At 43.0% G+C, this 21606-nt stretch overlaps 1 protein-coding gene across 1 annotated transcript in view; it reads left to right on the top strand.

The window, feature by feature from the left end:
* The first annotated feature begins 4121 nt into the window (after nucleotides 1-4121).
* Nucleotides 4122-21606, top strand: part of TOM1L2 (target of myb1 like 2 membrane trafficking protein) — an 89963-nt gene continuing 72478 nt past the window's right edge. Inside the window, exons 1-2 of the mRNA XM_007941451.2 lie at nucleotides 4122-4198; nucleotides 13603-13681. Coding sequence (XP_007939642.2) covers nucleotides 4161-4198; nucleotides 13603-13681 — 117 coding nt within the window. The 5' untranslated portion in view covers nucleotides 4122-4160. The remainder of the gene's footprint in view (nucleotides 4199-13602; nucleotides 13682-21606) is intronic.

The raw sequence follows: 21606 nt of genomic DNA, 5'->3' as shown, positions 1-21606 counted from the left end.
TTCCCTCCCATGCACTCCCACCACCCCCCAGCTGTCTCCCTGTGTAAACACTACCCTTCTGTTCTCCCATGATTGATCACTCCAAGTAGTGTATCTACCTGATACAAATGTTCAGCCCATATGCCTATCTATTATTTGGCTGAAAGCCATGGGAGTAAGTTCAATTTCAGACCTGAAGAGTAGCTAGGGGGTATAGTTTCAGGGGTCCCTCACCAGGCTCTATCAGACCAGCAAATCTGGTCTTTTTTTAAAAAAAAAAATGATTTTGAGGTTTGTTCCACATTGTTCTTCCACTCCATCCAGGATCTCCTGCACCGATCCCTCTCTGAGTGGTTGACAGTGATAGCCAGGTACCATCTAGGCTGAGGATCGCATGGTCTACCAGTTCCTTGAACTAACTGTTTCCATGCATCTTTGGTTTTCTTCATTCTTCATTGCTGTGGATGAGGAGAGACCTATCATTGCATCTAGATAGCCTTTGCAAGCTTTTAAGCTCCCAGTCACTACTCACCAAAGTAGGATGTAGAACAATGTTTTTGTATAGTATGTTGTGCCAATTGAGCTTGATGTCCCCTGCGACCATGGTCCCGAACCCACAGGTCCAACTACTCACTCCCTCTGGGTAGCTGGGGCCAGGAAGTCACCACAACCTTGTCCCTTGTCAGCTCTACTATACACCTGAACATTCTTACAGCACATACAGATACACTTGTAGAGACATCGTCTGCCAACCCTATACATGATCTTGGACGCACTACCCCCTGCATAGACACCTGATTGTTAAGCCTGTCCACCCATCTGTCCACCCATAGATCAGTGCTTGCCATTGCGGACAGCATAGTACTGTATATACAAAAGGGTTCATCTTTGTTGTCTGTACCTCCCATGTACCCTCTCTATGTCTTCCTCTTCTTCAGTGCCACTGAATGTTGACCACTCACATTCGGTACATTGCCCTACCCTTCACCCAAATCAATACTTGTCTCTACCTATCTAGCAGTGTTCCCTACCCTACCCTCCCATCCCTGGTAACCAACAAAGAAAGTTTCATTCCATATATAAACCTTTCCTTGACTTCTTATAATAATGAACTAATAAAATATTTGTCCTTCTGTGATTGACTTATTTCACTTAGCATAGTGTCCTTTAAGTTAATCCATGTTGTGTGGTGTTTTGTAGATTCTGCATTATTCTTTAGTGTTGCATAGTATTCTATTGTGTGTAGGTACCATAGTTTGGTTATCGGTTCTTCTGTTGATGGGCACCTAGGTTGTTTCCATCTCTTTGCTATTGTAAATAGTGCTGAAGTGAATATGGGTATGCATATATCTGTTCTTGTCCTGGTTCTCACTTGTTTAGGATATATACCTAATAATGGGATTTCAAATGGTATTCAAATGGTATTTCTAATTCCAACTTTTTAAGGAATAGCCATACTGCTTTTCACAGTGGTTGTACCATTTTACATTCCCAGCAGCAGAGTGTGAGAGTCCCAGTCTCTGCACATCCTTGCCAGCATTTGTTATTTTCTGTCTTGTTGAACTTTCCTATTAGTGTTGGGGCCAGATGGTATCTCATTGTTGTTTTGATTTGCATCCAGTGGAGCCTTTTTATGGAGACTGGAGGCTATTACACAAATGTTTTTAGCAATGGCTATGTTTTTTGGAGCTCTGGTAGCATAGTGGCTAAGGCACTTGACTGCTAACCAGAAGGCTGGCGGTTCAAACCCACCAGCCACTCCTCAGAAGGAAGATGGGGCGATCTACTTCCGTAGTGATACTGCCTCGGAAACCCAAGGAGGGGTCGCTGTGAGTCGGGTCCAACTCGATGGCACACAACAACAACAACAACAACAACATGTTTTTGGTGTAAGTATGTTGTCACAGCTTGTAAGTACTTTTTTGCTTGGGTTTGTGAGTCCTAGTATGTTATGTAAAAAGTAGTGTCACATCTTTACAGTTGCATCTAATAAAATGAGCATGATGTTGTGGTTGTTGTTGTTTTGCTATTGAGTTGATTCTGACTCATGGCATTCCCATGTATGTAGAATAGAACTGCCCCATAGGGTTTTCAAGGCTGTGACCTTTTGAAAGCAGATTGCCAGGCCTATCTTCTGAGGTGCCTCAGAATGGACTTGAACTGCCAACATTTCAACTAGTAGTTGAATTTTTAACCATTTGTGCTACCCAGGGACTCCAAAATAAGGATACTTTCAGCATATACAGAGATCATCTATTTTATTATTCAAGTACCTGTGAAGTATGTGTTCTATTAAACTTTTGTCAAAATGGTAATGGTGCTAACTTTCTCATGAATTTTACAATTAGGATGGGGAGGTTTAAAATTTTTCTAAGATCTCAACTTCAGATCTGAACTCCAGTTTTGCTAAGAAATGGCCAGTGTCGTGCAAATATCCAGGCTTCAGAGACAGACCTGGGGTCAATTTTTCGTGCCTCTAGTTCCACTGTGTGATCTTGGTCAATGACCTAGCCTTTCTGAGCCTCCATTTCCTCTTTTAAAGTGTGTGGCTGATTAAGTGCTTACTCTTTCCATCCCCATTATCCAGAATGTGTTTTGTAACTACTAAAGCTGAGTTTTAATAATGATGGCAGCAAATACCAATAGAGCATGCACTCTGGGCTGTATATGTATATGGACTCATCCAGTCTTCAGAATCCAGCCCTATACAGTCGATACTGTGACTGTCACTAGTTTACAAAAGAGGAAACTGAGGTACTCAAGTAACTTAGCCAAGGTTACACAGCTAGTAGGTGTGGAAGCCGATATTTAAATACCAGGTAGTTTGACACCAGAGTCTGTGGGCTCTTAAACAACATCTTCAGGTTTGGAGTGATTTTTATTATTATTATTATTATTATTATTTATTATTGTGAAACTTTACAGAGCAAATTGGTTTTCCGTTCAACAGTACATACATGTTCTGTTTTGTGGCATTCACTGTAATCCCCACAGTGCAACAACATTCTTCTCATTTCCTCCCTGCACTCACTCCTTCCCTTCGTTCTTTCTTTCCATCCCCTTCCACCTTCCTAGCTCTATCCCTGGTCAAAGCCTACCTTCTGGATCTCATATGGTTCTAATTATAAGCTTGTCTATTGACTGACTGAAAGTTGAGTCATGGGAGTTGAGTTCAGTGCCTGGCTTAATGGGTGTCTAGGGGCTGTAATCTTGGGGTTTCCACTAGTCTTCATCTGGCCGGTAAGCCTGATCTTTTTTTTTCCCTGTCATTTTGAGTCTTGTTCCACATTTTTCTCTCACTCTGTCTGGGGCCTCCTCTGTGATCCCTTTCAGAGCTGTCAGCAATGGTAGCTGGGCACTATCTAGTTCTTTTGATTTCAGGGTCATGGAGGCTGGGTTTCACGTGGTCCATTAGTCCTTTGGATGCAAATCCTTGTTTCTTTGATTTTCTTCACTCTCCTTTGCTCCAGATGGGGAGAGACTGACTGGTAGTTGCACCTTAGATGTCTCCTCACAAGCTTTTAAGATCCCAGTTGCTACTCACCAAAAGTTGTTGTTGTTATGTGCTGTCGAGTTTGACCCAACTCATAGCGACCCCTTCTTGGGTTTCTGAGACAGTATCACTATGTAAGTAGATTGCCCAACCTTCCTTCCAAGGAGTGGCTGGTGGGTTTGAACCACCAGCCCTCTGGTTAGCAGTCAAATGCCTTAGGCACTATGCTACCAGAGCTTCTTCACCAAAAGTAGTATGTAGAATATTTTCTTTGTGGACTGTGTTATGCCAGTGTCCCCTGAGGCTATGTTCCTGAGCCCCCATGCCCAGCAACTCATTCCCTCAAGGTGTTTGGTTATGACTAAGAAATTTGGTCTGGAGTGATTTTTGATGGCTTAGGCCTGTCATCAGCTTTTCAGCCAGAGTTTGGTCAGTGAATGGCAATGTTGTGACACTGGCCCTCAGGTCTAACTAACTCTCTCCCTGGGTGTTCTCGTATGAAAGCAGCACCCCTAGAATAGTTCTGTTGGCTCCAGCCATCTGCTTATAAAAGAATGTGATGATTCTGGCCTCTTCCTGTTTCCCATCAGGGCCCTTCATTCCAGAGGGATTATAAACTAGTTTTCATTTTGATTTCACAGAAAAGGCAACAGATGGCTCCCTACAAAGTGAGGACTGGACGTTGAACATGGAGATCTGCGACATCATCAACGAGACGGAGGAAGGGTATGTGCTGCTCCCCACCTCTTCCTCCTGCTAAGCCTCTGTCAGCTCTGTGGTGAGGCTCAAAGCTTGTCAGTCTTATGGGTGTTAAGTGTTTTCTGCTTTTGTTTTGCTTTCAATCTGTTCACTTTAGCATTTAATACATTGACAGTCTTAATTATCTTTCCCTTTCTGTCCCACTCTCCCCAACTCCTTCACCAGTGGTGGTGCTTGAATTAGAGTAAGGATGACTCTTTTAACAGACCTGCTTTTAGTCACATGAGGACATGAAGTTGCTTGGCTACTCGGTCCCCAGTGATCATTAATCTGAGCAGCCAAATCATCATTTCCTTCTCCCTCTCCTCCCTAGCCTCTGCCTCCCCTCACTCATATCATTCACTAAATCAGAGCCCCAGGAGTCAGGAGAGAATCCTGCCATGTGTGGAGGTTCAGGCATGGGAAGATAGGGCAGAGAAGAAGTGGACATGTATGGCATGGAGGATGCAGCCACCCACAGTTGTCTCCTTGCATTCCAGCTCTGTCTCTACAGCATCTGTACTTGTTTTGCTAGTGTTTTTTTATTTTATTTTACCATATTCTCTTCTTCTGTATCATATCTGTACTCTATTTGTATTTCTTCCAAATCAGTATGTCTGTCAACACCATGAAAACTTTACTTACAGCCATGTCCTCTTAAACCATATGCAGAGTGATAAGAACAGCTTTGGCCTTGGGCAGCCCTAGGCTTGCCTCTTGGCACTGTCACTTACTAGACTTGCCATGTATACAAATAGTTACTGAGAGATTCCCTTGTGCTAGTCCCTACATAGTAGTGAACAAGATTGACAAACCCCCCTGCCCTCAGAGAGCTGACAATCTAGAGGAGGAGACAGGCCAGGAGTTAACAATTTCTATCTAGTAGAGTAATCAAGGAAAGCCGCACTGAGAAGGTGACATTGAACAAAGACTTGAAGGAGATGAGGGAGTGAGGCATGATTATATGAAGAATAACTTTCTAGCAGAGGAAACAACAAGTACAGAAGTCCTGGGACAGGGACAGAGGGTCTGGTGCAGTTAAAGAATAGCGAAAAGACTAGTTGGGCTAAAGCAGAGTGAACAAGGAAGAGGGTGGCAGGAGCTGAGGTCAGAGGGGCTCTGAAGACACTGAAAAGACTGGCTTTTCGTTTGAGTGAGAGGGGATTCCATCTGAGGATTTGAGCAGAGAAATGGCATGAGCTAACATTCATTTAAAAAAGATCACTCTGGCTGCTGTGTTCAGAATTGCTGGTAGGGACAGGGCCAGAGCAGAAACTGGGAAACCAGTTAGGAGGTTATTATAGTAATCCAGGTGTGAGGTGATGATAGCTTATAATGGTAGAGAGAGTGAGGAGAAATGCTTAGGTTCTAAATCTATATACAAGGTAGAGCCAATGGGTTTTGTGTTGTGGGGGCTAAGAGAAGAAAAAGGTCAAGGATACCGCTAGGTTTTGGGGCCTGGACAGCTGCAAAAACAGAGCAGCCATTTCCTGAGATGGACAAGACCATGGGAGAGGAAGCTGGGGTGGAGAAATCAGAGGTTCAGTTAAAACATGTGAAGGAAATCTGCTATCCCTGTTAAGCTTACAGATAGAGATGATTAGATGTGAGTCTAGAGTTTTGGACAGTGGCCTCTGCTGGAGATACAAATTTTAGAGTCTCCGGAGACCAACTGGTATATTTCCACTCTCTAAAGGTGGGTAATCAGCTTGGTGCCTGACATACAGATGTGATTCACAAGTACTCATAATTTTGGGGTACTTTATTATTTAGTAAAGGAAAGACTGATCATCTTCCTTCAGATCTACTTGGGTTCCTTTCTTCCTCATGTCCACCTCAGACACCACTCATTTACCCAATCATCCACACTACGTTGATTGAACACCACCAGATTATCAGGTTCCAGGATGCCAAGATAAGTGTGCCAGCCTGCCCTGAGGAAGACCAGACAGGGCTGTGCTCACCAAGGTGTGACCCAGAGCTGAGGACTCCGATGGAGAAAGCAGGTGGGGATGCCTCCAGGGGCTGGTTTTGGGCTGGGGCTTCAAGGATGGAAAGAAGAGGATGGCATGAAAAGGGCCAACAGTCTAGGGTAAAGAGAGAGAGAGAGTTGGAAGAGGAAGTGTCTGGAACTGAGGCTGGAAAGATCCATGAAGTCAGCTTGGAAATAGCTTTTTTTCTGGGCTTGTGCTCAAAGGGCTGTGCTGTATCCCAGAGACAGCGCAGTTACTTTGTCCTGTCCCTCTCAGTTATTCTCCATGCTGCAGCCAGAGGTGTCTTCTAAACACTCAGAACTCCTCAGAATACTGTGGTGATCACATGCCTTCAGTGCCTCCCCAAACTTACATGATCAACCCTGGCCCTTTCACCCCAGCTCTGGGTCCCTCCGTATTCTTGCCCTTCAGCCCCACTGATTTTTCTATTCCTTGAATTTTTACTTCCTGTACCCAGTTTGAAATGCTCCACAAATTTGAGGAGTATACAAACTCTTATTTTGTAGTAAGTTGTTCAAATAGCTATATGGCTAAGGGCAGAAAGGCCAAGAGCCCAGAAGCTTCCTCATTCCAAAGGTTTCTCAGTCTGCTAGAGTTGGGGAGCTTCTTTTTCAAATCCTCAAATCATAGGTCTAGTTATACCTTGTTACTAACATGGTTCTAGCACCTGTATGTTTGAATAAGAGTACCTTACCAATTCCTAGGAGGTGTTCTGTCCATGCCTCAACTGTGGGATGTCTGTCAACTCTGTTACCAAAGTGAGGGAACAAGCCTCACAAGCTCAACTCATTGTTAGGGACCTCATCCCTCTCACCTGCATCAAACCTTGCTCCTAATGGTCTTTCAGTCCCCACCCCCAGTTCCATCATTCATTGGGTCTCATTGGACTCTTAATTGCCCTAACACCCTCTCTCAATTTGGATAAGTGCCCAGTTATAAGATTCCATAATAACCTGTGCTATACTGATGCTTCTCACACTCTAAACATACATTTGGGTGATGCTTGGTAGGGTGTGGCTCACTCTTTAGTTCTCACTAGACTGTGAGTGCCATGAAGGCAAGAATTTTACCTGCTTTACTCACCGTTTTATCCCCAGTACCTACTACAGGATACATTTGGTTGGCTCTTCATAAGGAGTTGTTAAGTAGTGAATGGAGTCCCTAAGGAACTCACAGTCTGGTGAGCAATGCAGACATGTAAATATAGTCCTGACATTCGTGACAAGTGCTTTGAGAGAGAGGAACTATATATAGCTTGAGAGAGAGACTCAGGTGCTGGCAGTTAGCCAGCCATGGACAATCTGTGACTTCTTGGAGGAGGTGACACCCAAGTAGACTTTTTCATGATACAAGAACACCCACCAGGTTAAGTAGAAGTGACAGAAAAGAAGGTGGGCATTGCAGGCTGGAGGCCAGTACATGTGACATGTGCATAGGAAGCATAGCACAGTAGGTGAGGCATGAACCTGACACCACTGGCCTGAGCTAGAATCCTAGGTGTAATGCTTACTTGCTCTGTGACATTAGGTGAGTTACTTTATCTCCTTGTGCCTCAGTTTCCTCATTCATAAACAAAAAAAAACAAAGCCAAACTCACTGCCAATTGAGTCACTTCCAACTCATAGCAACTGTCCTGGCTCGAGAAACAGATATATTGAAAGATTTTTCTCAAGAAAATTGTTCACAGGGTTGTGGAGGCTGACAAATTCCAAGTACATAGGTCAGACAACAGACTGGAGGCTTCTCCTGACTCATGTAACTACAGAGGCTGACAAACCCAAAATTGGCTGGTCACAGGGCAGGCTGCTGGCTCACAGACTGCAGAGGCAAGCCAATCCCAAGGTTGGCAGACAAAACAGCAGGCCGTTGGCTTAAGTCCCAAGAACTGGATGACGATGAGACAGACGATGAGCCAGATGAAGGATCCAGAGCAAGCAAAAAGCTAGAGAGATTTGCCAGAATGTCCATTTATATTGGATTTAGGCCACACCCCTAAGGAAACGCCCTTTCAACTGATTGGCTGCTCATGGCAGATCCCATCATAGGGAATGACTACATCGTTACACAATTACCAAACTATATCATAACTGCTAAACCACTGAGAATCCTGGTCCAGCCAAGTTGGCATACAATCTTAACCATCACAGTCACCCTATAGGAGAGAGTAAAACTGCCCCATAGGGTTTCCAAGGCTGTAAATCTTTATGGAAACTGCCATGTCTTTCTCCTACAGTGTGGCTGGTGGATTCAAACCACTGACCTTTGGGTTAACAGGCAAGGGCTTTAACCACCATACTACCAGAGCTCCTTTCATTTATAAAAGAGGGTAATAATAGTTCCTATCTCATAGGATTGTTTTAATGACTAAAAGAGTAAATATATAGAAAATTTCTGTGTGGATGTTTATTTATATATGGATTGGCTGTTTATCCCTTAAAGACTTCCATGGTCCATGACTTTCTACATAACTCTTACTTCTGTGATTCTCTGGTATCATCCTTTGGGGTTCTCTGTGGTGTCATCCTTTGGGAATGGTCCTTGTGATTCACCACCCTGAGACTGTCTGCCATTCTCTGAGCACTTACCAGGTGCCAGGCCAAATTGGACTTTATCTGCTCATGAAACCCCCAACAGCCCATTTTAAAGTTGGGGAAACTGAGGCCAAAGTCTCAGTCACTTGCGAAAGGCCTCACAGGATAATAGGAAGCAGCAGATGGAGAAAACAAGCCTGACTCCCACACTAAAAGTTGCCTGCACTTCTTTATTCATGCAGAGCTTCTTCTGGGCAGCTGTAGTCCCAGTGGGCATAGATTTGATGGGCCACCTCAGGCCCCTCCCAGGTCTTTCTTTAACATAACAGAGCTGGGAGGCCACCTTCCATCTCATTGTCCTTCCAGTCTGAGGAGTTCTAGTATGTGATGCCTTGTGTGGCAGTCCTTCATGCTCTGGATTCTTGGCCATTATCTAGGAATACCTGGTATTAGACCCCATTTACCAGGTTTCACCCCAGATCTGCCTACATAGGGCAGAAGCATGTGGATTTGGGCTTTGTCTCCAGGCAGTCCTGATGTGGATCCACTAACCTGGATCATTTTCACAAACATCTCTGCACCCTCCCCACCTAACAGAATCACTGTCTGTGTTCTAACCTCTAAGCTGGGGGGAGGCACAGAGGAGTAAATGGGTAAGGTGGAGGATAAGAGAGCAGAGACACAGAGAGATTGATTGTTGGGTTGATCCAAGGTGATGTGGGAACCCAGAGGAGGGGTGGCCATGCCCTTCTGGGAGCTAGTAAGGAGAATGCTTCTCAGAAGCAGCAGTTCTGGAGCTGAAGGACAAAAAGTACAAAGGCTGAGATGCAGAGCCATATAAGCAAGGGCTCAAAAGAAGGGTTCTGTGTGTCTGGGGTGGGAAGGGACTTTGAGGAAGGGTACTAGTAGATGAGGCTGAAGATGGCACAGCAACCCAGCCTGAGCCCACACCTTTGTGAAGGGCCTGACCTTATCCAAGAACTGTGTGGCATTCATGCTGGCACACATGTCATTTTTTCCCAGTCTTGCTTCTGTGCTCCATCTTGCCTCATGACTCTTGATTCTCCCCTTTCCCCAGCTTCCTGCTCTAATCTACTGCTGCTTCTGAAAACATTGCAGTTCTTCTGACATGACTTTGATCCTCCTCTCTGAAGTGTGCCCCCCAGGGAGAAAGATAAATACTTGCATTTGTGCTTACCTAGTCACACTCCAGCAGTACTTCCTGGGGATGAATTTTCATTTTGCATCTCACCCGGCACCTGCTGACTCTCTGATTCCTGCTGCCACCATCACCCCACACTGGGGAGAGCCCCAAGTGTGCTGATGCTCTGCAAGCTACAAGTGATCACAGCTGTGGAGGCCATGGCCAGCTTCTGCTTTGTGGCAGTTCAGGAAGGGAGGAGCAGGACTTGATTGAGAGGGACAGGAGCTGCTGGGAAGGAGCTCTAGTAACACAGTGCCTAAGGCATCTGACTGCTAACCAGTATTTGGTAGTTCAAACCCACCAGCCACTCCGCGGAAGCATGACTGGGTGATCTACTTCTGTAAAGATTTACCACCTCAGAAACCCAATGGGGGTCACTATGAGTCAGAATCAACTCAATGGCAGTGGTTTGGTTTGGTTTGGAGCTGCTAGGCAGGCTCACCATGGTTTGGCAGAGCCTTTGAAAGGGAAGGAACCCAGTACCTACTCCTAGCCAGTCGCCGTTGATCTTTACCACCAGCACAAGCCCACAGCATTCCCCACATTGGAGCCTGTCAGGTCCTCTATTTGTAGAAATCAGCATCCCTGTTTGGAAACTACAGCTGTACTGCAGACACACTTGGCAGAGTCCTATTCCCTTTGACTCAAGAGCCAAATATTCCTTTAGGGCAGCCATGTTTCAAGCTGGGAATAGGAGATGACTGGGGTATTTGTTATTTCGTTCAGAAGCCTTGCCTTGCTCCTGTGTATTTCTGTCCACACTGGGCTGATTAGCATAGTCTTCTTTCCCTACTCTACCTAGCTTCCTCACACACAACTGAGAGGACTTTTTTGTTTGGTAAATAAATAATAACATTTAACTTAGGAAAGACCCAGCTAGATTGACATACAATTGGTGGAAGGCTGATTTATACACTTGTAGAATATAAAGGGCTGGTCTGTGGCCGAACTTGGGGCTCCCCAGAAGGAGTCAGGGGACCTTTATGTTTTAGGGCAACTCTTAGTCCCATAATTTGTTGAAATCCGAATTAGAATAATTTAAATGAGATAACACATTAGACACAGGATCTGTACACAATAAGTGCATTTACAGGGCTGGTAGAACTGGCTGTGACTCTTACAACATAATAGGAATTTAAGAAAGAATGCATTTCAAGTTCCAAACAATCAATTTATGAATGAACTTTTTGAACATGGCCCATTTGTAAGTTGGGGGCTGCCTATGATTCTGCAAGATTTCCCCTGGGATCTCTATCAGTTCTGTTACTTCAGATACATGATTCCTTAGCTTTCCAGGAGGCTCATTTAAGATTGTCCACCTCAGGGGAAAGAAGTTCTATGAAACCCAGGAGAAACAGAATATTCAGATCTAAGAAAGGGCCTAACTCCTCTCCCTCTGTCTGGTTTCTCTGGGAAAAAAAAAAAAAAAAAAGTCTTTCATTGTGCAACCTACCAGTGGACTAGTTCTTATTTTGAATAAATGACACTTGTATGTGATGCCACAAGGCAATCCAGTGACAAATCTGCCTCCCCATCTTCTCAGGGGCAGCCAGTGTTACCAGGTTCTTGGACTCCCTTATAGAGATTTTTCGAGCTCTGGTAGCATAGTGCCTAAGGCACTTGACTGCTAACCAGAAGGCTGGCGGTTCAAACCCACCAGCCACTCCTCGGAAGGAAGGTTGGGCAATCCTACTTCCGTAGTGATACTGCCTTGGAAACCCAAGGAGGGGTCACTATGAGTCAGGGCCGACTCGACGGCAAATAACAACAATAACAATTGGCATGTGTTTTTTTCATTTCATGACTCAAAGAGTAGCATACTTGATGCACTTGCTGCATTTTCTTTTAGTCACTGATCTTTGAGTTTGTCCCATGGTACCTAAGGAGTGTTATTCTTTTTTGAAGTTGTATACTATTCCCTTATGTGTATGTATCATAATTTACTCTAACCTGTTCTCTGTTGATGGACATTTAGTCTGTTTCCAGTCTTTTGCATTGACAAATAGTGCCTCACTGAATAATCTAAGGTTATTAAACCTTTAATTAATTAGTTCATTCAAACAAATGGGAGTGAATCTGTAGGTAAGTGCAGCATAACATATTGTCTAAATTCATGAGGGAATAAGAATGAGAATCAGCACAAAGCCAGTTTCTGTGAGGCAGAGGTCAGGGCTTCCCACATTCCATTATTTCTGACATCAGCTGCTCCCCACCCTCTGGCATTCTCTGCTTCTCTTCAGGTTCAATAATTTGTTGCAACAGCCACTTGGAACACAGGTCATACTCACAGTTATGTGGTTTATTAGGAAAGCAGGGATCAGGGTTAACTTGGAAGTACCAGAAACACTTTAGGATCAGCATCAGAAAGCACACAGGCAAAGTCTGCATGGGTCCCTGAAGTGGAGCTATCCTTCCCTTCTTCAGTGCAGGACAGCTTCTGACCGAACAGCTCTCAGAGCAAAAAGGCTCATGGACCAGTTAAGTTCTATGCTAGAACAGCTCTAAGACTGTTCTCAGCCAGTGCCATTGCCTTTCACCAGTGATCAGTGGGCATGGCCTCTCTGCCTTTGGTCTCTCTACCTTTGGACTCTCCACTGTTGGGCTTACTGCCATCATTCTCTCTGCCGTAGGTCTCTCTGCTGCTAACTGGCCTAACTCAAAGCTAGATAAGCAGCCTGCTCAGCTTTCTCAGTTGCTGCTGTCCTATCAGCAAGCTCTCTACTGTTGAACCTCTCTGCCATCATGCCCCTTTACTGTCAGCCTCTCTACTGCTAACTGGCCCAGTCCATAGCCAGTGTAGCAGCTTGCTTAGTTCTCAGCTGCTCTGTGTCATCAGGCCTGTGCACTTTGAGGCTTTCCACTGCTAACTGGCCCAGCTCACAGCCAGTATAGCAGCTTCAAGACTACTCTTCTCCTATGTGGCTCTGCATCTCTGCCAACCTAGGTCTTAGCCAGCATCTCTTTCATCCACAGTGTTTTCAGTTTATCAGCCCACTCCTAGCTGGAAGCTCTCTCAGTTGCAGGTTTTTTGGGTTTTTTTTTTTTTTTTAGCTAGGCCTAGGAGGCTTTGAAAACCTCTGATCTTCAGCCATTCCTCATCAGTTCTCATCAGTTACAAGGTGAGGCCTCCCTCACCAGACCAGAATTCAAGCAATTAGCCATGAGATATCAATCTACTCAGGCGTTATACAAAAGTAACATTTTCTGCCTGCAAGATCAACTACAATCCAAAAAACCAAACTCACTGCCGTTACGTTGATTCTGACTCATAATGACCACCACCTTTGGGTTTCCAAGGCAGTAAATCTTTATGGAAGTAGACTGCCTGGTCTTCCTTCTGTGGAGTGGCTGGTGAGTTTGAACTACCAACCTTCTGGTTAGCAGTCAAATGCCTTAGGCACTGTACCACCAGAGCTCCTTACAAGACCAGTTTATCTCCTAGGAAAAAGTAACAGTTGTCTGGAATACAGCAAACTGGCAAGTCCAAGTTGCTTCTCTAAAGAATTGGAGCAAAGGCAACAGCTCCTCAGGCCTTAGCGGAAAAACGCCCCAAGCTGTTTTTTCAAAGAACCAAGGCAAAAGGTCAGGGAAACTCATTGTACCCACATTAGGATAGTCCCCCAAATGGAATTTGTAGGGATCTTAATATGTCCTTCTCTCCAGGCCAAAGGATGCCATTCGAGCTCTGAAGAAGCGGCTGAACGGGAACCGGAACTATAGAGAAGTGATGCTGGCTTTGACTGTGAGTGCTGCTCTCCTGGGCATGGGGATTTGTTTTATTATTACCAGTTGCCAGTGACTCTGATTCATGGAGATTCCATGTGTGTCAAAGTAGAACTGAGCTCTATAGTGTTTTCAAGAACACTGACTTTCCAGTGTAGATCACTAGACCTACTTCCAAGGTACCCCTGGGTGGACTTGAACCACCATTCTTTTGGTTTGCAGATGAACTTATTAACCATTTGGATGACCCAGGATGTGGGGAAACATCTGGGAAAACCTGGCCTGCCTACCCTGTCCACTCACAGGGCCTTCCCTTCATCCACACTGCATAGCCTCTGGGGCCCTAGCTCGTGACTGGGCTCAGTGCAGGTGCCACAAAGTGCTCAGCAGAGCTTTGCAACTCAGTTTCCCTACTCTAAAATAGGCATGAGCACAACTTAGTAAATGTTCACCAGCAGAACTGAGAATCTGAAGGCCTGAGCTTGGCTCCCCTCCTGCCCTCAGCCAGTTCTGAGCAGGGCCAGATGTTCTATAGGTATCAGCACTCTTCACAAAAATATTGCCAGATGAGGAAACTGAGGCGTAGAGGGGTCTTGGGATTTGCCCAGCTAAGGGTTTACCTTGCTGCTGATTGCCATCACAAATGGTCTGTCACATGAGGTGGGCACTAATCATAGCTGCAGAGGCTGCTGAAGGTCTGCCGAGTGGCTCCTTGCAGGAACAGACTAGGTTTTTGCCTTGTTTTAAGATGCCAGAGAATTAAAAGGATGACTTAATGTGTTGTTTCCGTCTTAAAACCAAATCATTTTTCAGACATGTGACAAAATCTAGGTCATAGTGCCTTCTTATTGCACAGACTGTGGCAGGGCTGTGTGTTGCCTCACTAACAGATTGGAAAAGTGGCTTACTTATCCCAAACAGGTATAAAATGCTGGTGAAAGTTTACATAATAAAATAGTTTTCCCAATCAATAGTTCATACATAAATTGTTCTGTGACATTGGTTGCAATCCTGTAATGTGTCAGCACTTTGCCTATTTCATCCTTGGGTTCACTGTTTTAATTTGTCTGGTTTCCCTCGCCCTCCCTGTCTTCTTATCTTTGGTATTGCCCTGTTGGTTGATTGTTCTGAGGAATGCATTCTTCACATTGTTTTATGGTCCTATCATTTGGCTGAAAGGTAGCCTCCAGGAGTATCTTAAGTTTCAAGTCAGAAGGTTTTCTCTGGGCTATTGTCTTGGGGGTTTTTATTTTGGCTTTGAATTTTTTTTCTATTTATTTATTTATTTTTTTAAATCCATTGTAACCTGGACCTTATATTGTGGTCTTGGTCAGAGTGATCAGTGGTGGTAGCCAAACACCAACTAGTTCTTCTGGTCTCAAGTTAGAGGAGGCTGTGGTTCACGTGGACAGTTAGTCCTTTGGAGTTTTTGCTTTTTTCATTCTACTGTGCTTCAGGCAGGAAGAAACCAATAGTTGCTTCTTAGATGGCCACTCATAAACTTTTAAGACCCCAGACTCTACTCACCAGACTAGGATGTAGAACATTATCTTTATGAACTGTGTTTTGCCAGTTGACATAGATGTCCTCCAAGGCTAATGGTCCTTAGTCTTCAGGTCCAGTGGTTCAGTCTCAATATCTAAGCAGTTTCTATAACTGTGCCGCCTATATGCTCTGTTCTAGATACGAGTTTATGTGCAACATTTCTACATATGTATGTAGAAATATTCACCACCATACCTATATATGTATGCAGATGTAGTCTCATATGACCTCCCTCAGCTATTTAGTATACGTATTTACCCATGTATCTACTCACTAATTATTATTAGTTATTATTACTATTACAGGACTGTATATGTTGTATGGGTTTACTGTAAACCAAAAAACCAAACTCACTGCCATTGAGTCGATTCCAACTCATAGCAACACCCTTTGGGTTTCTGAGGTGGCAAATCTTTATGGAAGTAGATTGCCCAGTCTTCCTTCTGTGGAGTGGCTGGTGGGTTTGAACTGCCAGCCTTCTGGTTAGCAGTCAAAATGCCTTAGGCAATACTCTACCAGAGCTCAGATGTGCATATATCTATTTGTGCCATCGTTCTTATCTCTCTAGGATAAAGACCTAGGTATAGGATTGCTGAATCATACGGTATTTCTGTCTAGCTTTTTAAGAAAGCACCATCTGTTTTCCATAGTAGTTGTACCATTTTGCAGTCCCACTAGCAGTGTATGAAAGTGCCAGTCTTGATCTTAAAAGTGTTCAAGCGGCCATCTAGATGCAACGATGAGTCCCTCTTCATCCAGAACAAAGAAGAAATGAAGAAAACCAAGGACACATGGAAAAAGCAATTAGTCCAAGGGACTGGTACACCGTGCAGTCCTCAGCCTATACAACTACGAGAGCAGAACTACTAGATGGTGCCCGGCTACCACTGTCAACCACTCAGAGGGGGATCTATGTATGAGATCCTGAACAGAGTGGGAGAACAATGTGGAATAAAACTGAAAATCATTAAAAAAAAAAGACCAGGTTTGCTGGTCTGATAGAGCCTGGTGGAACCCCTGAGACTATGCTATCTAAGGTCCCTAGCTGCCCTTCAGGTCTGGAATTGAATCCACTCCTATGGCTTCCAGCCAAACAAAAGACAAGCATATGTGTTGAACATTTACATTCGATAGATACACTCCTTGGAGAGAATAGAAGGGCTGTGAATGCACAGGGAGACAGCTTCAGGGGGCAGAAGTACATAGGAGGGATGGACACAGGGAAGAGGTAGCTATGAGGAGGAAGTGGGAGGACAGCTGTTGCATTGTGAGAGATTACAGTCAATGTCATGAGACAAAGTATATGTGATGGTAGATGAATTTGTTCTATAAACTTTCACCCAAATTACAATAAAACTTTTGGAGGGAGTGCCAGTCTCCCTACAGGCTTGCCAGCATTTATTGCTCTCTGTCAGGGTGAGGTGGTATCTCATTGTTGTTTTGGTGTGTATTTCTCTAATGGCTAATGTGAGGATGACACAAGACCAGACAGTATTTTGTTCTGTTGTATATAGGGCTGGCTATGTGTTGGAACCAACTTGACAGCACCTAACAACAGCAGCAGCAATAGCTAATGATCAGGAGAATCTTTTCATGTGTTTGTTAGTTGCCTGAATATCTTACTTGGTGACATGTCTGTTCATTTCTTTTGCTTATTTTTCAATTGGATTGTTTGTCTTTTTGTTGTTGAGGTATTGAAGTGTTCTACAAATTTTAGGGATTAGACCTTTTTTGGATATATCATAGCTAAAGCATTTTTCTCAGTGTGTAAGTTCTCTTTTTACTCTTTTGGCAAAGTCTTTTGATGTGCATAGCTATTTAATTTTTAGGAGATCCCAATTATCTAATTTATCTTCTGCTATTTGTACATTGGGAGCTCTGGTAGCGTAGTGCCTAAGGAACTTGACTGCTAACCAGAAGGCTGGCAGTTCAAACCCACCAGCTACTCCTCGGAAGGAAGATGGGGCAACCTACTTCCATACTAATATTGCCTCGGAAACCCAAGGAGGGGTCGCTATGAGTCAGGTCTGACTTGACGGCACATAACAACAACAAACCACAGCGTTTGTACATTATTACCTATGTTTGATATTCTCTTTATGCTGTGTATTAGGGCCCTTGCCTTGTCCATTTTTTTCTTCCATAATCTTTATAGTTTTAGATTTTGCATATAGGTCCTTGATTCATTTTGAGTTAGTTTTTGTGTATGATGTGAGGTATGGATCTTGTTTCATTTCTCTGTAAGTGGATATCTAGTTTTGTGTGAGTACAATTTGTTAAAGAGACAGTCTCCTCCCAATTTAGTGGATTTTGGCCCTTTGTTGAAGATCAGCTATCGATAGGTGGATGGATTTGCTTCTGAGTTCCCAATTCTGTTCCATTGGTTTGTGTGTCTATCACTGTACCAGTACTAGTCTGTTTTGATTATGATGGTGGTGTAGTAGGTTCTGAGATTGGGTAATGTGAGGCCTCTTACCTTGTTCTTATTCTTCAATAAGGCTTTGTTTATCTGGGATCTCTTTCCATATAAAGTTGCTTACTGGTTTTTCAATCTCATTAAAGAATGTTGTTGGGGGAGTTCCGGTAAGATGGTGGAATAGGCAGAAAGACTGCACAGACCCTCTTCAACAAAGAAAAGGGAAACCAATTAACACAGATACAGAAGATAATCCTGGACCCCTGAGCCTTGAAGGGAAGGATATAGAAATGGACTAAACTCCAACTAGCAGAAGAATTTGTATGAAAACACGAAAAAAGGAGACATATGGAGCTGCGGTCTGGCAGTGATCCTGACGGCACAGACAGCTTGGATATTGCTGAGTGGTGGTAGGACCTAAGAATTAACCTAAAAATCAGCCCTGCTAGCCAGGGACTGCACAGAGGACAGCTCTGGAGGCTGGTGAATAAAAGAGGAAGGAGCAGAGAAGGTGAGCTGAGCTGTGGATTTTTACATATCCAGAGGGTGCGGCCATTTTGAATGTTTACAAGTGGCTTGACCATATTAGATACTTAAAGTGACAGCGTTCTCTCAGATTCCAGGGACTTAAGAACAGGCTCCACTTGCCAGGAACCGCAAGGACATTCCAGACTCAGATGACTGGAAAGGTACAACATTCCCCTTATTACTCCTATACCGCACACCCTCTTGGTGAAGAGAGGTGCGGCCATCCCTCATTTCCACCCACCTTGTGGGCTGGCAGGAATTCCATCCTAGTCTGTGTGCTCTGACAGAACCTGGGTGCCCTGCCCCGCCCTGCCTCGATTTATTTTTTTCTATTTTCTGTTTTTTAGTTTGTTTCTTTTTGTCTGTTTTAAGACTACCATTATTATTATTACATTTGTCCTTTTTACTATTATTCTTTATTCTTCCCCTCCCAGGTCCTAGTTTTCAGTTTTTTTTTCTTTTTCCTGTTCCTGGTTGCAATATATATATATATTTTCTTTCTGGTGGTTAACCCTGTTCCTTGTTTTCCTTTTTGCATTTTTCCCATTTTTTATCTTCATTATTCTCCTTCTCTACCTTTTTTCTCTTATTGCCTTCTCCCCAGATATTTAGATTTTTTTTTTTCTCTTTTTCCCCCTTTTTTCTTTTTTTGGTTACTCTTCTTGTGTGATTACACAGAGTGTGTTTTGTACATTTGCTTTTACTTTTTTTACGGTTATTCAATAGTTATTTTTGTCTAACTGACTGGGAGACAGCAACAGTCCACACGACACAACTGTACCCACACCTCCTGCAGCTTCCCTTACTGAGTGAGAGCCACCACCTCCTTCTCCACCAATGGGCCAATGATAAATAACCACCAAGAAGAGCCTGACTCACCCTTGGCTGCTCTTCACAAACAGTTAACAGAGATCTAAATACAACAACATCACAATGTCTTGGAGACAACAGACCATCACAGTCCACACAAAGAAGCAAGATAAAGTGGTAGAAACAAGGGAGCAGGATAGAGACCCAGACACCATTCCTGAGGAAGAAGTAGCATTGGAACTCTCTGATAAGGAATTCAAAAGAATTATATTTAGGTATCTTGAAAGGACTGAGAAATAGGCTAAGGAAAACATAGACAAATCCCTAGAAGATTTTGGAAGAAAATACAAGAACAAAATGACAAAATAAATGAAAAATTAGAAATGATGCAAAATCTACAGATAGAAATCCAGAAGATTAATACTAAATTGTCAGAAATAGATAACACATTGAAATGGGAAAGGAGTAGAATTATGCAATGGAAGACAGAATGAATGAGATTGAAGACAAATACCTGAATACTTCTTTAGAAAGGGATCAATCAGAAAAAAAATCAAAACAAAATGAAGAAAGCCTAAGGATCACGTGGGATACTATCAAAATGAATAACCTATGTTGTCACTGGAATTCCAGAACAGGAAGAGAAAAATAAAACCACTGAGAAAATTGTCAAAGATTTGTTGGAAGAGAACTTCCCTGATATGATGAAAGATGAGAATATATCCATTCAGGAAGTCCAATGAACCCCAAAAGTCCAAACAGGATAGACCCCAAAGGAAAATCACCAAGACATATCATCATCAAACTCATCAAAACCAAAGACAAAGACAGAATCCTGAAAGCATCATGGGAAAAACAAAAAGTTACTTATAAAGGACAACCAGTAAGAATAAGCTCTGAATAACAAAGTACACAAAACATTGTTCCACCGCCTACTTTGGCTAGTAGTAACTAGATCTTAAAAGCTTGCAAGCAGCCATCTAGATGCAGTGATGGGTCTCTCCTTGTCCAGAACAAAGAAGAATGAAGAAAACCAAAGATTCATAGAAAGAATTAATCCTAGTGACTGGTACACCATGCGATCTGCAGCCTATACAACTGTGAGACCAGAAGAACTAGATGGTGCCCAGCTACCAATGTCAACCACTCAGAGGAAGATCTATGTAGGAGACCCTGGATAGAGAGAGAGAACAATGTGGAACAAAACTCAAAAGCATTTGGGAGAAAAAAAAGGGGGGGGGACCAGATTTGCTGCTCTGATAGAGCCTGGTGGAACCACTGAGACTATGGCCCCAAGCTGCCCTTCAGGTGTGGGACTGAACCCACACCTGTGGCTTCCAGCCAAGTAAGAGAGGCATAGGAGTTGAACATTTATCTGATATAAATACACTCCTTGGAAAGAACAATCATGGGAGAAAGAAGGGCTGTTTATGCACAGGAAGACAGTTCAGGGGGCAGGGGTATATGGAGAGATGGACATAAGAAAGAGGTGACTGTCGGGAGGGAGTAGGAAGGGAGCTGTTGCATTGTGGTGAATTGTGGTCAATGTCATGAGACAGTGTATGTGAACTGCTGTATGGACATTTAATTTACATATATATTAATATTAATATATTTATATAATATAAGTACATTTATATTAATAAAATAATAATAACAATAATAATAAAAGAATAAGCTCTGATTTCTCAGCAGAAACCATGAAAACAAGAAGGTAATGGGGTGGTATATATAAAACCCTAAAAGAGGAAAATTTTCAACCAAAAATTGTATACCCGGCAAAATTGTCCCTCGAATATGATGGTGAAATTAGGAGATTTCCAGATAAGCAGAAACTAAGGGAATTTGTTAAAACCAGACCAGCCTTACAAGAGATACTAAAGGGAGTTGTTTGAACAGAAAAGCAAAAATAGCAAACAACTACCAACCATTAATACACAAGAGGACATAACCCAGAAACCACAACTATGGACATACCCAAAGTAAAATAAGCTTACAAGATTGTAAACAGGGAACCAGAGACAACAATTGGCAAATGAGGACAACTACAAACCAAAAACAGGGAAAATACTATGTAGTTACAAAACTTCTAAATGCTGAGGAAGTCAGGAGAGTTGCAGGATAGAATAGACTGTTCTAAACTCAGGGAGAAAATTATAAATCACAGGGTAACCTCAAAGAAAAATGACAAACCTTCACATCACAATAAAAAGAGGACAAGTACAAATATTCAGCAAATGCTAAAACAGCAGCAACAAAGGAAATGATAACATGATTCATAAACATAATGAGCTCAGCACAGAAAATAATATAGAACAAAGAGACCAAGGACATCATGAAAAAACACATAACAAAATGACAGCAACTAACTCATACTTGTCGATAATTACACTAAATGTTAATGGATTAAATGCACCACTCGAGATGGAGAGTTGCAGATTGGATAAGAAAACAAAACCCATCACTATGCTGTCTACAAGAGACACACCTTAGAGACAAAGACAAAAATAGACTAAAAATCAAAGGTTAGAAAAAGATATATCAAGCAAATGGCAACCATAAAAGAGCAGGAGTGGCAATATTAATTTCTGATCAAATTGACTTTAAGACAAAAACCACCATACAAGACAAGGGAAAATATTTTA

The sequence above is a fragment of the Orycteropus afer genome, unplaced genomic scaffold (genome assembly GCF_000298275.1).
Source record: "Orycteropus afer afer isolate SDZICR_OR568_19922 unplaced genomic scaffold, OryAfe1.0 scaffold00080, whole genome shotgun sequence".
NCBI lineage: Eukaryota > Metazoa > Chordata > Mammalia > Tubulidentata > Orycteropodidae > Orycteropus > Orycteropus afer.
The sequence above is the reverse complement of the archived record's forward strand: the minus strand, read 5'-3'. Positions and strand labels throughout refer to the sequence as shown.